This window comes from Mirounga leonina, unplaced genomic scaffold (assembly GCF_011800145.1).
Source record: "Mirounga leonina isolate KUSES-001 unplaced genomic scaffold, KU_Mleo_1.0 Mir_115, whole genome shotgun sequence".
Classification (NCBI taxonomy): Eukaryota; Metazoa; Chordata; class Mammalia; order Carnivora; family Phocidae; genus Mirounga; species Mirounga leonina.
Genome location: NW_023270268.1, coordinates 5594201 through 5610831, shown reverse-complemented (window position 1 = coordinate 5610831; position 16631 = coordinate 5594201). Strand labels below are relative to the sequence as shown.

Sequence of the window (16631 nt, the reverse complement as noted above, 5' to 3'; positions counted from 1 at the left end):
TCCTCAGGTGAACTATTAAAAAAAAAAAATCCCTTTTTCTAATACATAACCATCCCTTATAAACCAATCACTTACTTTTTTAACTGAGAAACTAATGCCTGAATTGTGTATTGAATACCTGGCAAAGAAAAGAACAAAAGAGTAAGCAGAGTGGCCAAATGCACAATGTAAGGCAGAACTCCCTATTGGTTAAATGAATGGGTGGGGTCACGTGATTTAAACAAAGATATACACAGTCAAGAATATCTCCACGTATCAAATTTTACCCACAGGAAAAGAAGCCAGCACAGACTTCAGGGAGCTATCAATGCTAAATGTGGCAGAATCAAATAAAAAACAGGATTTTTTACTTTTATAGGGTTCTGACTAGATTCAGGGATATTTCAATACAATCCCCTCCTTGCCTACAGTTTTACTTTCATAAACCCACTAGGTCCAGCTTGCATCTTGAGAACCTAGCCTTTACAACTCCTGGGCTCTTTTATTCTCTCCCAGAGCCCCTCAAGACACCCCCCTCCTCACCCACTTCTTTTTTGGCCCCTGGTCCTGTTTCGGCATCTCCCAGTCTTTTCTCAGTTGGCTATTATTTATTTATTATTCCTCCCTCATGGGCCCCACAAACTGAAGGACTATGTCTAGCAAAATGCATTCATTCAGCTAACAATTAAGAATTCACTTGACCACACCTAGAACCAAAAGAGCCAACTACAACTCCTCTATTTCTAGGAGATAATTAATATTCTGATGCTGATTTATACAACTCCAGGGAAAAGCAAAGAAACTTCATGTAGAAGTATGTTCCACTTTCTGAGGAGCAAATGTTTTATTCATTTTGGACTTTTCAGAAATACTGAAAAATAGTTAACAGATCTCTGCTACGATTCAAGGATGTGCAGGCTTAGAGAGTCCATGCTGGATCCACTGAACCAGCAGATGAAGTCAGTCTACAGTGGACATAATGTTATTTTCACCTGCCCCGAACCCTTTCTCCTTCTTCTTTTAACAGGTCCTAGTCTTCCTTTGGGAAACTGCCTCTTCCCCATTCCACCCGATTACCCTTAGTGTGCCAATCCAAGGAATCTCCCCATAGACAGACTGGGGTGGGGTGGGGGGTGGGGAAGCCATACCAATCAGATGTACTCTCCCAGGAAACAGACTCTTGAGTAGAGTCAGGAAAGAATGAAAACAACTGTATCAGGGCCACTATCTAATCCCCAAAACCAGTCTGGTTCTCATCCTCTCCAGGGAGCAGCTGCTGACACTTCTTGCCATTCTTAGCCTTCCAATAAATTTCTTTTGGGCTCAAGTTAGCTGGAGTCCATCTGTTTTGCTTTCCACCAAAGAACCCTCACTGATGCACAGACCAACAGCTCTCTCCCAGGGAGATGAGAAAAAGCCCAGAACTGGCAACTACACCTTGACCAGAAACAATCCATAGGCTAGAACACAATGTGCCATTTTCCATCTAGCTCACCACCTGTTCTCAATTTACAAGCACCGGCACACATTCCTTCGGTGAGAGATGGCAAAGAACCACTCCCAGACTGTGGACTGTACCTGCCAACAACTTCCAAAATTTTCCCATACTCTTCACTGGGATTTTTTAAAGCTTTCCTCCTCGTGGATATGTTGTAAAAAAGGTCCTCCACCTGAAATGAAGATTGATTTTTTCCTTGTAAATTCACAGAAATACATGGAAATAAAGACCCAGGCTGTCTACCTAAAGCTGGCTAGCAGAGAATCCAACTATACTTACCAACAGTACAGTTCTAAGCACTGATTGGGGGAGGGGGGCAAGAGATAAGTCAGCCTTTAACAAAGGAAATAAAGGGTATTTTTCCTGCTTCCCATATTCATTCACTGATTTCTCAAATAGGTACTGGGGGCTCTCTCTAGGTTAGGCTCTTTGCTTTGTGCTGGGAATACGAACACAAAGCACAGTCTTACCCAGGATAGCACACGATTCAGTGGGGGGGCAAACATGTAAATTTACAATAATTATACTATCACATGGCATCCAAGCATATTTTCCAAACTAAGAATTCTTATAAAATTTCTGAGATCATTTGGGCTTCTTGGAAAGCACACTGTGGCCACCCTGTGTACCAGATCTGTCTCAACATGCGCTTAGAAGCACATGCATTTCTGCCTCCTGCCTGCTTTATCAAGGCTAAGGTTTAGACTTCAGGGAAATGTGTGCCAGCTGGGGCTGAGGTAGAGGGGTGGGACGCATAACATGACAGTGGGAGGCTTTCCAGGATCACACAACGGGAAGAGACCAAATGTGGCACCATAGAAATAAGGCAGCATACTAGATTTTCTCTGAGTAATGATACAACCATATTACTTAAACACCCTCTGAGTGGGCAGATATTCTTTGTTCCATTTGAGAGATGGGAAAAGTGAGGTTAAGAAACACTAAACAACTTGCCTCTGGACACACAACCACTGAGTGGCAAGGCTGAGACTCTAACTCACGTCTTCTGGAGCCAATTTTAAAGGTCCTTTCAATGCCAACTACTTTGCCACTGATTTCTGCCATCCCAATAAAAGAATCTGCCAGTCTCTGAAAAAAGATGGCGGGAGTACACACAGGCTGCCAAGCCATAAAAGCCAATAATCAGTCCTCTTGTTTAGAGAGAAGTATCTTGCTGTTTCTATTAACCAGCAAAGATTCATTTTATAATTTGAAAACTCAGAGACAATTTTTTTTTTTTTTTTCCAGACAGTTTTATTCTTTATTTCAGTATTTCTACAAAGCTCTTTTTCAACAATTTATACTCCCTCGTACCATTCTTACCGTGATCTGGGTCCCCTGATTGCCTGCACATGGTTTAGGAGGAGCTTTCAGCTTTCCATCTGAATAATTCGCTCTTAACAGAAAATATAAGAGATTATTAACATCCAATAGAAGCAGAATATCTATCCAAAGGGTAAAAAAAGAAATTATATCAACAATAAGGTATAGCCATGTTATCTACTATCTTAATTACCATTTTCCTCTTTTTCTACTATTCCATTATTATTCTAATTGGATACCAAAAAAAAAAAAAAATCCCTATTCTTCTAGCAAATGTTGCTTTTTAGTTCCTGAGTTTTGAGCTACACAATAGCTTTGCCATTGCCTACAGTGACAGTAAAATTTTTTCAGTAATTCTGTAATCATTTATGGAGAGGCTACCACATGACAGGCCTGCAGAGGCCCTGGTAACAAAGAAAAGCCCTGGAGAGCTCTCAATCTAGGCGACACACTTTTCCCTAAAGTGGAGAACATTGTGCTAAGGGATCTGGGAAGCAAATATTCAGCTGGGGACTGGGGAGGGGGTTGAAACCATCACAGAAGAGATGACAATTCATCTGGGCTCTAAGAGAGGAAGAGTTTCAGGGAGAAAGCACCAAAGACCATCCAGGAAGAGAAAAACATAAAAGCACAGAAGCTTTGGAACACCTGGCACCTGGGAATTTGTGCAGAGAAGAGGCTGAAAAGGTGGATGGAGAGCACAGTGGCGGGGGTGGGGTGGGGGGGTTGCTGTTTAGGGATGACTCTGGATTTCATACCACCACAGAAGGGGAGCCACTGGAGGTCCCAAGCAGGAGCATAATATAATCTCAGTGGTGAAGGACCGGAATTTGCATCCCAGGCTATTTAGGAAGACATTAATTCACAAGTATCTCCCTGTTTTGCGAGAAGGAATTCTGATCATATCAGCACACCCAGATCCTAGGGCAAGTATAATTCACATAGCGTCAAAATCCCCCAGCAACAGTGAAGTATACTCTGGAATGCTCCCTGTTCCATCACATTACATGTCTGTCTGCTGCAGACTGAGAAATATGCAGCACTGTCAGTGTTGGAGCTGTTTTCCATATTAATTTATGGACAATCGGTATGATTAAAAAAGAATTCTTTTTAAGGTACTCCTAAATAAGGTACTCCTAAATTAGGTACTCCTGTCTTCCACTAGTAAATGGCCAGTGCTCATAAAAACAGAGGTCTTTGATTCCTCAAATCCTGTTTTTGTGCTGTTCCGAGGCTGTCTGTCAGCTTCTGAAGACTGTGCCAGCACAAGAGAGGGCCAGTGGCTCCCATGGGAGGGCAAGCCAGCGCAGGCATGCACGGGGGGCAGGGAGCCGGGGGCTCACGAGCCAGCTAAGGAACCATGGGCCTCCAGCACCCCAGCCACAGCCCTGTCATCAAAGTGAGATCCTACTAAAGGGCACAGGGGCAGAATAACATCCGTATCTACCACCTACTTAGGATACATCCGTGTAACAGAGCTTGTAAGCACTTACATGTCACATCTTACCTAATTCTTAACAGATGTTCAGCAAGATTTTTACCTAATAATCATCCCTGTGGATTATCAAGTAGTCCATAGAGAGGAAAGGAAACTTACCCAAGATCTTGGTCAAAAAAGATGACATTGGTGTTTAGATAGGGTCACTTTGAGATCTAGGCATAAAGCATGTTTCAGGATGAATACACGAATAAAGCAGACTGCACCGTACCTGTATGCGCACTTTGCATCAGCTGTTTTGGTTGTAATAGTAACATGAGCCACGTGGCTGATGCTGGCCAAAGCCTAAGGAAGAAAAGAAAATGGAATGAAAGAAAAACATTGCCGGGTCACCCACTGGCAGCTTATTAAGGAGAAAGGTGATCTAAATTACCCCTTCCATTTTGTATTAGCAAATGGCAACAATGGGCATTTTGCTCACTCACTTTCATGACATGTTAAAAAAAGGGTATCAAATTGAATTTGTAGCATATTATCAGAACAAGGGGAAAATACATATTTAAAAAAGTCCAAAAGGAAACACAACAGAGTATTTTTTAAAAATTTATTTTAAATCCAATATAAGTCAGGGTGTCTGGGTGGCTCAGTCAGTTAAGTGTCCAACTCTTGATTTTGGCTCATGATGATCTCAGGGTTGTGAGATCGAGCCCCACATTGGGCTCCGAGCTCAATAGGGAGTCTGCTTGAGATTCTCTCGCTCCCTCTGCTCCTCCCCCAGCTCCCATGTGCACACGTGCACTCACTTTCTCACTCTCTCTCAAATAAATAAATAAATCTTAAGAAAAAAAATCCAGTATAGTTAACATACACTGTTAGGTTAATTTCAGGTGTATAATACAGTGATTCAATAATTCTATACATGACTCAGTGCTCATCACAGTAAGTGTACTCTTAATCCCCTTCACTTGTTTCACCCATTGCCCCTCACCCCCTCCTCTCTGGTAACCATTAGTTTGTTTTCTATAGTTAAGAGTCTGCTGTTCAGTTTGTCTCTTTTTTTCCCCTTTGCTTGTTTTGTTTCTTAAGTTCCACGTATAAGTGAAATCATGTAGTATCTGTCTTTCTCTGACTTATTTCACTTAGCATAATGCCCTCTAGCTCCATCCACGTCGTTGCAAAGAAACACTCCAGAGTATTAATGTGTTAGCAAGTGCGTTCAGGCAGCAGAATTACAGGCATGCTTAATATTATTCTCAATGATTTGCCTCCCAACAATTTGAAAACTTGCCTTCAGAAATGGGGGCACTCCAAATACTTAATGTTGCACACATACACAAAACTGTTTTCTGTAAGCACTTATAGGTTTAGAAATGTAAATTTAAAATTATCTAATTAGGGGAACCTGGGTGGCTCAGTCGTTAAGCATCTGCCTTCGGCTCAGGTCATGATCCCAGGGTCCTGGGATCGAGCCCCGCATTGGGCTCCCTGCTCAGCAGGAAGCCTGCTTCCCCTCCCCACTCCCGCAGCTCGTGTTCCCTCTCTCGCTGTGTCTCTCTTTCTGTCAAATAAATAAATAAAATCTTTAAAAAAAAAAGTTATCTAATTAAGACAAAACAAATTTTTTAAAAATTACCATTTTCCCCCCTTGTAACCAAGACTGGTTTCCTAGCCCACTGGAACCTGCTTCTCCTTTCACCAGAAGGACATCACAGAATACAAAATACAACCAGGCACTGTGATGGGGTCTGTGTGACAGCATCTCGGAAGACAGTGAACACAGCCTGTGGCAGGTTCAGTTCATTAATAAGGAACATGGCTTAGGCTCAGAGATTACCAGGTTCTAGCTGGATTTCCCTAGTTTAGGTGACTGAGCTAATTTTCATCATTAAAAATGTAAATGATTTTGAGACCTGTATAAGGAGGACATTAAATATACACAGCACATACTCCATCCCAGAACCCCCAGATCATGACCTGAGACGAAATCAAGAGTCTCGGATGCTTAACCGACTGAGCCACCCAGGTGCCCCAGGAATGTTATTTCCATAAATTTACCCTGAGACAGTAATTGAACAAAACACATTGTATATGAATATAGGAATATTCACCAAGAAAATGGCAAAAAGCATAAATGTTCAACAGGAAATCATTTAAATGAACACAGTATGTTCATATACAGGGTAAGATGGAACTATTAAAATTACATAGGACTATATATATACTGAATGTAAAGATATCCACAGCATATTGTCATAAAATTATAAGATCCTATTTTAGTCTTAAAATGTTTTTATGTACTTTTTTATATTGTATATTCCTCCGATGCATCACATAATTTGTACTTTTTATATTGTATATCCCTCTGATGCATCACGTAATTTTATTCACAAATATTCCCATATGTATTTTAAAAGATAAGGACGCCTCCAAAAACCATGGTCTTATTTTTTATACCAAGAAAATCAAATTTCTTTTCTTTTTTTTTAGGATTTTATTTATTTGAGAGAGAGAGAGAGAGCACACGCTCGAGAGAGAGCACAAGTGGTGGAGGGAGAAGCAGGCTGCCCATCGAGCAGAAAGCCCGATGTGGGGATGGATCCCAGGACCCAGGGATCATGACCTGAGCCTAAGGCAGCCGCTTAACCGACTGAGCCACCCAGGCATTCCAACGATTTCTTCTTAATACTATGAAATAACCAGTATGTTCAAATATCTGTCTCAAAATTTTTTTTTTTACAGTTTGCTCAAATCAGGATCCAAGTAAGATGTACACATTGGAGCTGGTTCATATGCTTAAGCCTTTTTTTTTTTCTTTAGAGAGAGAGCAAGAGACGGGTGGGGTAGAGGTGGAGGAAGAGGAAGAGCGACTCTTAAGCAGACTCCATGCCCAGTGCAGAGCCCAAGTTGGGGCTTGATCTCACAAACTTGAGATCATCACCTGAGCTGAAATTAAGAGTCAGACACTTAACCAACTGAGCCACTCAGTTGGTTTTTTGTTCCATTTACCATGTTCCCTTGCCTCCTATATTTTCCCAGTACCGGCACTTAGTAGGTATTAATCAGATTCACATTTGATAATTTGACAAAAAAACTTTGTGGGTGGTGTTGCATTCTCCATCAAAAGACACTTAACATCTTGGCAGGAGGGGAGGGGGGTTGTTATCTGTAGATAAAATAGTTTTCAATGTATTAAGTACTTTGAACAATCCTTGGTTTTGGAAAACGAAATTTAATTAAGTTTGTTTGATTTGCATATATTTAACAAGTAAAAAGAATCATATTTTATTTACTTCTGTTGAGAAACATATGTTGACAAATGGCAGAAATGTCATTCACAGAAGGATATTTTACACACTTCTTTAATCTTCAGCTTACCTCACCCCGAAAGCCATAGGTAGAAATACGAGCTAAATCCTCAAAGGACTGCAGTTTACTTGTAGTGAACCTCTCACACACAATATCCAGATCTTCTTTCTAGAAGATACCAAAAAATAAGTAAATAACTATGTTATTCATTTTTTCCAAATCCTGAATTTCCCTTTTCTTGACTGAATCCAAGAAGCAACCCCTCTTAGGAGAAGAGTTTTAAAATCAGCAGTAACTTCCTCATGTGGCATCCAGAATGCCACACTGTCCCTGTGTCCCTTCTCTCTCATGAGTCACATTTCTCACCTGCATTTGCTGGTTCCGCCTCATCTCTGACAGCGAGGTTACCCAGGACTCCAGCCTTGGACCTCTTTGTCGTCTACACTCACTCTCTTGATGAGTTCTCCCAGCCACACAAATTTTATAAAAATCATTATTATTATTAGAAAAGTTCTTTATTAAAAATCTATAGGGCATTTAATTACAGTAAAATACACATAACAAATTTTACCATTTGAACCATCTTTAAGTGTACAGTTCTGCAGCCATAAATACATTCGCACTGGTGTACAACCATCACCACTATCCATCTCCAGAACTCTTTCATCCTTCCAAACTGAAACTCTGTCCCCATTAAACGATAACTCCCCATGCTCCCCTCCCCCAAGCCCCTTGCAACCACCATTCTACCTTCTATGAATGGGACTACTCTAGGAACCTCCTAGATGAGGAATCATACAATATTTGTCCTTTTGTGACTGGCTTGTTTCACTTAACGTAATGTCTTCAAGGTTCATGCATATTGCATCATGTGTCTGAATTTCAATCCTCTGTAAGGGTAAATAATACTCCATTATGTGTACACATCACATTTTTAAATCCACTCATCTACAGAACCCTGGATTGCTTCCAGCTTTTGGCTATTGTGAATATGCTGCTATGAACATGGGGGGACAAATCTCTTCAAGACCTTGCTTTGAATTCTTTGGGGTACATACTCACAAGTTCTGCTGAATTGCATGGTAATTCGATTTAATTTTTTCAAGAATCACCATACTATTTTCTACAGCGGCTACACTGTAGAATGCATTAGGGTTCTAATTTCTCTATATTCTTATTTTATTGTTTTTATAATAGCCATCCTAATAGGTGTCAAATGGTAGGTCATTGCTCCTTTTATTCATATTTCCCTAATGACTTGTTATGTTCAACACCTTTTCATGGGAGTCTGATGGTTTTTAATACCATCAAAATTCAATACACTAAATTTTTATCTCCAGCCCAAACCTCTATGCTGCCCTCCAGACTCACATGCTTACTCAACTAAGAGCCAAATCAAGGTTACCATGCCCCCAAACAAATTTCTGATCTACCCCCAAGTGTGTTTTTTCCATAGGCTTTCCCATCAGTAAATGGCAACTCTGCCATTTGCACAGGCCAAAACCTTGAAATCATTCTTGATTCCTCTTTCTCTTATACCATGCATCAGCAAATTCTGAGAGCTCTGTCTTAATAATCAATGCAGAATCTCACTGCTTCTTGCCTCTCTACTGCAACCAAACTGGTCCAAGACATGGTCACCCTGGACTGCTCCAAGAGCCCTCTTACTGCCTTGGTACTGTCCTGCTACAGTCTGTCTTCCATAATCTAGACAAAAGGGTTCCTAAAAAACTCCACAAACCATGTCACCTCTTTGCTCAAAACCCCCACTTTATACAGAGTAAAAGCCAAAGATTTTACAGTGGCCCACAAGGTCCTACGTGACCGGCCTACTTAGTTCTCAGACTTCATCTCCTATTATTCTTCCACTCCCTCACCCTGTTAGAGACACACTGGCCTCCTTGCTGGTCCTTAAACAAGTCAAGCGGGCTTCCGTTTTGTGGTCTTTGCATGTTCTATCTGCCCAAGAACATTCATCCTTTAAGCAGCCTCTTAACTCTCTCCTTCACCTTATTTTCCTGAATAAGTGTCCAGTTTAGAATAGGTACTCAATATATATTTAATGCTGGTATTGAATATTTCAGTTAAAAATCCCATCCACAAAAAGCCCAGAGTTTCCTGAACAAGCAAAGACTGTCGCTTCCTGTTACCACAAAGCACACAAACAGCCTGCTCCTCTGAGGTTTTACTTACCCTGATCCCAGTCCCATTGTCTTGGATCTGAATCAACTTGAGGCCTCCCTCTTTAACAACCACTTGGATACTGGTGGATTGTGCATCTAAACTGGCAAATTAAACAGAAAAAATTTATTATTATTCTGCAACTATCCTAATGTACATATTTTAATATGAGCCAAGGTATAAGAACAAATTCCAGATAAATACAAGACTGTCTGGTTATTGTGTTTTCCCTCTGTTTTATAGGCTCTGTGACTACACTGTAATGAGTTTACATGCTGTGTGAGAGAGGGGGAAGAGAGAGGCAGGAGGGAGCAATCATCATTTTCAATAAGACATTCAACACCATTTCTGTTCCTCTAGGAATGAAAGTGAAGTTAAAAGTAGGATCCTTTTGGGTGCCTGGGTGGCTCGGTCATTAGGCGTCTGCCTTCGGCTCAGGTCATGATCTCGGGGTCCTGGGATCGAGCCCCACGTCGGGCTTCCTGCTCAGCGGGAAGCCTGCTTCTCCCTCTCCCACTCCCCCTGCTTGTGTTCCCTCTCTCGCTGTGTCTCTCTCTGTCAAATAAATAAATAAAATCTTCAAAAAAAAAAAAAGTAGGATCCTTTTACCACATGCCTATTTCTTACCCTCTTCTCAACTAATTTTGCCATTTATTACTTCAATTTTACTCAGTCTCGGGTTCCCAAGTGACCCTAATAAGATGTCATTTCAAAAAAATCATAAATGTGTTTTTCTACTATTTATTCCCTTTTAAGAAAATACATTTTGTTTCGGAAAAGAAAAAAAAAATGGCAATGCAGAAAGTTCTTTGAGAAGCCAAGAAATCTTTCGTACTTTCAAAGAGTAGCCAACATCACAAGAGCACAGGCTATAGAAAACAAATTCAGTCTGTGGCTGCTTGAGAAAGAAAAGTAATCGGCTCCACACAAAGAAAATTCTTTCTTCCAAAGTAAGACAGTAAGTTACTTAAATATTAAAGATCTTTCTCAGAAGCCCTTGAATTGAAGTTGTATTAGCCATCTCGATTTCCATATTAAAAAGGGCATAACTGGACCCCACACAAAATCCCTGCTCGTAGAACTAATTATAAACCACTTAGCTAATACGTTCAGTTTGGTTGTGCAGTAGTCTGGCCCATTAGATAACAGGCCCGGGTTAGTCTGTCAGTGAATTCTAACATTGCAGAAACAAAAGCCAGCCTTTACAGTTGGTGAAAAGAGAACCTGTTCCCATGTTCCCTGCTCCTTCTTTTGTCTACCTCCTAATTCTGTTCCTTTCCCTCAGTGGTCCTTTCTACACTGTTCTTTTAGCCCCACTACCCTGAGTGGTTGTTTATGTTTTCACGATCTTCTTACAAACCCACCATTCTTCGCTGGGTCATTTTGTTCTTTTCGTGTATTTATTTTATTAACATCAACTGATGTCAACACGAAGGTAACGTTTAGGTACATCATGAGCATGTCTTTTTTAAGTTTATAGTTTACACCCACCGTTCTTTCCAAGTTTTAACCTCTTCCTTCCACACTGTGACACTTCCAAACTTCAGAATCCACGGGGTACCCTCATGAAATCACATCTTCGATGTGCCCCCCCCCCCCCCGCCAAAAGGTAAAGGGGAGGAAAACACTAAGTTGGGCCACTAATTTGGCAATAGGGCAGTCAGAAGTTAAACCCAGACAAAGTCCATCGGCCTGTCTAAAATCTCGACAATCTGTTTGGAATAAAAATCAAACGAACTGTACTTTTGAATGTGCATGGGTTATTTTTGGAATATGCGAGAAACGTTAACACAGTACCCTCTGAAGTATGAATGGAGATCGTTCCCCCCGAAAATGTTTATGCATTTAAAAATTTTGCACCTTCTGTACATATAATTTTAAAAGTAATTCCCTTAACTGATGGCGCCATTAAAACAATACAATGTAGCCCTCCACTTGGACCCCCCCCCCCCGACAACCCTACTAAAGTATCGCGAGAGCGCTCAGAAACTCGCGGCACCCGGGAAGGGAAAAGGCAGGCCTCCGAGGCCTCCGGCGCCGTGGGCATGCGCCGTACACGCCTCCGCCCGGGGCAGGGAGGCGTGTCCGCGCGCCCTCCTGAAGAGGGGCCTGTTAAACCGTAGCTGACAAGAAAGCCCGGCTCCACTCCCTCCCTACCAGTTCTCAATCATCTCCTTGATGGCATTAGCCGGCCGCTGGATGACTTCCCCTGCCGCGATGCGGTTCACCACTGTTTCGTCCAACCGCCGAATAACCCCCGCTACAAGCGACATTTTGGCGCCAGAAGAGCCTAAGTCACGTCGGGAGGCTCACCGGAAGTGCCTTCAGCCAATCACCTCAGGGCTTCGTGCCCACGTCTTTCCAACCAACTCTGTTTACGCGGTCTTGTCCCACCTTCCCGCGGCAGACGCTTCGGAACCAGGGAGCTATTGATTGGGCAGCTGGATGCCAGTCAAGTTTCTTAAGTCCGCGGGTTCCTGGGTCTCTTGGTCCCTCCCTAAGCGCACGGCTTCAGGCCCCTGGCTAGAAGGGTATGCGCCTGCGCGCTGTCCGCTCTCCCCATTGGCTCTTTCCTGGGCTAGGGAATACGAAATCTCCAGCCAATAGGAACGCAGGTGGCGTAGCCGGAGGTTGGTGTCCCCCGGCTGGGGTGATTTGGCGCAGAGCGGAGGAGGTGCTTGTTCCTGCCCCTGCTCCTCCCCTCTCCTTGCGGCCTCGCGGAGGTCGGCCCTCTTCTTGTGGCCTGCAGTAAAATGTGGATGACGCCCAAGAGGAGCAAAATGGAAGTCGACGAATCTCGGGTTTTCCGGACCGAGTGGACCCAGCGTTACTTGGTGGTGGAGCCTCCGGAGGGCGAAGGGGCCCTGTGCCTGGTCTGTCGCCGCCTCGTCGTAGCCACCCGCGAACGCGACGTCAGGCGCCACTACGAGGCCGAGCACGACTACTACGAGCGGTATGTGGCGGAGGGCGAGCGCGCGGCCCTAGTGGAGCGTCTGCGGCAGGGCGACTTGCCCGTGGTCGCGCCGCTCACTCCCGAGGAGAGAGCTGCTCGTGCAGGCCTCGGGCTCGCCCGCCTCTTGGCCTTGAAGGGTCGCGGCTGGGGTGAGGGGGACTTTGTGTACCAGTGCATGGAGGTGATGCTGAGGGATGTACTGCCCGAACACGTAAGCGTTCTGGATGGCATTGATTTATCTCCAGAGGTCACGCGGCAGAGGGTCCTGAACATTAACAAAAACCTACGCAGTCAGCTTTTTGACAGAGCCAAGGACTTTAAAGCCTATTCCCTTGCCTTGGACGACCAGGCCTTTGTGGCCTATGAGAACTACCTCCTGGTCTTTGTCCGCGGCGTGGGCCAGGACTTGGAGGTCCAAGAAGAGCTTCTGACCATAATCAACCTGACTCGTCACTTCAGTGTTGGTGCCCTTATGGCGGCAATCCTTGAGGCCCTGCAGACAGCAGGGCTTAGCTTGCAGCGAATGGTTGGACTAACCACGACCCACACTCTGAGGATGATTGGTGAGAACTCAGGACTGGTGTCGTACATGAGGGAAAAGGCTGTAAGCCCCAACTGTTGGAATGTTATCCATTATTCAGGATTTCTGCACTTGGAACTCTTGAGCTCCTACGATGTCGACGTTAATCAGATCATAAATACTATATCAGAATGGATAGTTCTGATTAAGACCAGAGGCGTTAGGCGCCCGGAATTTCAGGCTTTACTAACTGAATCTGAATCAGAGCATGGCGAAAGGGTTAATGGACGGTGTCTGAACAATTGGCTTAGAAGAGGGAAAACTTTAAAACTAGTATTTTCCCTGAGAAAAGAGATAGAAGCCTTCTTGGTTTCAATAGGGGCAACAACGGTCCATTTCACAGACAAGCAATGGCTGTGTGACTTTGGCTTCTTGGTGGATATTATGGACCACCTTCGAGAACTCAGTGAACTGTTGAGAGTCAGTAAAGTCTTTGCTGCTGCTGCCTTTGACCATATCTGTACCTTTGAAGTGAAGCTGAATTTACTGCAGAGACATATTGAGGAAAAAAATCTAACACACTTTGCTGCCTTCAGAGAAGTTGTTGATGAGCTTAAACAGCATCTTAAAGAAGATCAAAAAATATTTGATCCTGATAGGTATCAAGTGGTGATCTGTCGCCTACAGAAAGAATTTGAGAGACATTTCAAGGACCTCAGGTTCATTAAAAAGGACTTAGAACTTTTTGCAAATCCTTTTAACTTTAAACCTGAATATGCACCTATTTCGGTAAGAGTGGAACTAACAAAACTTCAGGCGAATACTAACCTTTGGAATGAATACAGAGTCAAAGACTTGGGGCAGTTCTATGCTGGATTGTCTGCTGAATCTTACCCAATTATCAAAGGGGTTGCCTGTAAGGTGGCATCCTTGTTTGATAGTAACGAAATCTGCGAAAAGGCTTTTTCATATTTGACTCGAAACCAACACACTTTGAGCCAGCCATTGACAGACGAGCATCTCCACGCCCTGTTTAGGATTGCCACAACTGAAATAGAGCCGCATTGGGATGACCTTGTGAGAGGAAGAAATGAATCCAATCCATAAGCCTTGGTAGTACAACATTGAGACACTCAAAGAGAATCTCATTCTAAAAGCAAACATTTGTCCGATTTTTCAAATGAACTAATTTGGATTGTGGCAAAGCACCAAGTTTATTCATCCAAATTGAACATGATTCAGATTCTTCTGACAGATGTTTTATTTCATCTCAAGAGGCAGCATGGGACTGAGACATGCAAATTCCTTTTTAAAAATTTAATTTAATGATGAAGTCATTGTTTTTTGCTTTTATGATATGATTGTTTTTAAAGAAGTTCAGTACTGATAATGTGAGTTGAATTAGAAGTCTGTTTTTCAGATGTTTTAAAGAAATTTTAGGTTTTAACAAAGTGCTAAAATTCTGATGCATATGGTCTGAAGTTATCAACTCCTTAAATGTATGTTTGAGTCAGTTTGCAGAAACTCACATAGCAAGTTCAGAAGTTTCTGAGAAGTAAGAACGTACATACGGTGGAGGTATTTTGTCTTAACTATCAAAATGTTAGAGACTATTTTTTTTTTAACATTTTTCTGAGTCTGAAGTCAATACTGACAGAGTTCCTCCTCTCACCCCCCCCAACCTACCCTAGTGATAATATTACTAGTAGAAGAAAATAATCATACAAAATTTTAGTCAGCGGAGTAAGAATTATTTTTAAATTGCTGGTTTAGGATGCTTCCTGCATTTTGGAGATCAGTTATTGGGGGTCTCCCCTGAATTTTTCACAGTGGGGTGCTGTTTTATCAGCTTGCCTATTAAAGGACTACGGTAAGTATAGAATCTTAATAGTTGCCCATTAGTAATTCTTTATTCTACTCCAGACAGAAGTTTGGCCCTGTCAAAAAAGGATGACAATAAGATTATTGCCCTCCAGGATCAGGAGGTGTGAGATATTTTAGCTTATTATGCATGGGTGTTACTGCTTTATAAAGAAATCCTGTTTAAAGAAAACCCTTTATTTTAAAGTGATACGACGTCAGATTGTGTTAGCTGCTGGAAGTGGATTTATTATAGAATTTAAAACTGTCCCACACATTCTATATTAACGATAGTGCACAAGTAGAAATACTTAATCCTCAAGAAGCAGCTTTATTAACAGATTGTAGCAATTCCACATTTCTTTAATTCCATTAAAGACATCTGCTTTGTGCAAAAACAGTACTTTTCAAACTTACGTTAACCATGAAAAGGAAATCTTAACAGTAAAGCCAAATATATAAAACGATTTAAAAGCAGGACCCAGCTGAGAGGTCCTCTCACGTACAATTTGCAAACCTGTGCTGAAGTCCGGTCTTAACTATTGTAACACATTATTCTTGGTCACTAATCCAGCACATTCATGGAACCAGGATACAATCAACAATTTAGAAGGAACTGATTCCCGAGCAATCAAAATAGATGCCGTAAGAGCTCAGGAACCAAAATTGTGTCAAGGGTTCTTGACCAGAAGCAGTAACCTGTCTTTCCAGAGGTTGTTGGAAAATATAGGGGACTTCTTTGGTTGTCAGACTTACCTGGGGGGATTCTGCTGGCATTTAAGCACAAAGGCCCCCCCCGCCCCCGCAGTGCATAGGACAGCCAGGCACAATGGAGAATTATCCTTCCCAAAGTGCCAGTAGGTCCCCCGTCATACTGTTGTAGATTATTTTATTTTGAGGGACAGGGCAAATTACTGGTAGAAGCAGAATGAGAAAGGCAAGTCAGGCAAACTGACACTAGTCGATAGCGGAGACTCATTCCAGCGTTCCAGATTTGACTGGTAAGATGAAGTAAAGGCCTTGATCGATTCTGGTAGCTCACAGTAGCATTTTAAGTCAGTGGCTTATATTGAACCAGACTAAAGGGCTCAGTTCTGTTAAACGGAATTAGAGCAGAAAAGCAAGTATTAACAAGCTAGTAATTGAGGATGGTCAAGTTGAGATTTTCGGTGAATGGGGAGTAAGCTTAATATCTGGAAAAACAACAATGAAAAACCAACCACCACTCCTCCCCCTCAAAAAATCTACCGGTAATTTGCCAGTAGTTTAGAGTCTTCTCTTTCATGGCAAGTGCTTTATTGAAAGAATGTTTGGAGGACCTGGCTTCTGCTTTCCTACCCTAGTTCCTATTGAAGTCTTGTACATTTTGTGAAGTTCCACTATATATTTTGCTTAAGGTAATAAAACTAGTTTGCATCATGTAGTCACTGAGTTGGGGGGAGATATAAGCTAAGGATTTAAAACTGACCCTAAATAATAGAGAATTTGCTATAAACTAGTCTTGTTTGTAAAAAAGAAAAATGTGTGTATATTACTGTTTTCTGTATTAAGTAATTCTGTAACTGCATGGCAG

General features: G+C 42.3%; 2 protein-coding genes across 4 annotated transcripts in view; one reads left to right on the top strand and one right to left on the bottom strand.

The window, feature by feature from the left end:
• Window positions 1–12191, bottom strand: part of MLH1 (mutL homolog 1) — a 43938-nt gene extending 31747 nt beyond the window's left edge. The window contains exons 1-7 of one of the 3 annotated variants that reach the window (XM_034991898.1): window positions 11883–12191; window positions 9738–9828; window positions 7614–7712; window positions 4510–4583; window positions 2801–2873; window positions 1558–1649; window positions 76–118 (exon numbers count right to left, since the gene is read on the bottom strand). In XM_034991898.1, the coding sequence (XP_034847789.1) occupies window positions 76–118; window positions 1558–1649; window positions 2801–2873; window positions 4510–4583; window positions 7614–7712; window positions 9738–9828; window positions 11883–11998 (588 nt within the window). In that variant the 5' untranslated portion in view covers window positions 11999–12191. The remainder of the gene's footprint in view (window positions 1–75; window positions 119–1557; window positions 1650–2800; window positions 2874–4509; window positions 4584–7613; window positions 7713–9737; window positions 9829–11882) is intronic. The other 2 variants (XM_034991897.1, XM_034991899.1) reach the window with 2 other exon arrangements.
• Window positions 12192–12347: 156 nt separating this feature from the next.
• On the top strand, window positions 12348–14372 carry EPM2AIP1 (EPM2A interacting protein 1). The gene has a single exon (XM_034991896.1). The coding sequence runs from the start codon at window positions 12479–12481 to the stop codon at window positions 14303–14305; it is 1827 nt and encodes a 608-aa protein (XP_034847787.1). The 5' UTR covers window positions 12348–12478; the 3' UTR covers window positions 14306–14372.
• Window positions 14373–16631: the final 2259 nt, after the last annotated feature.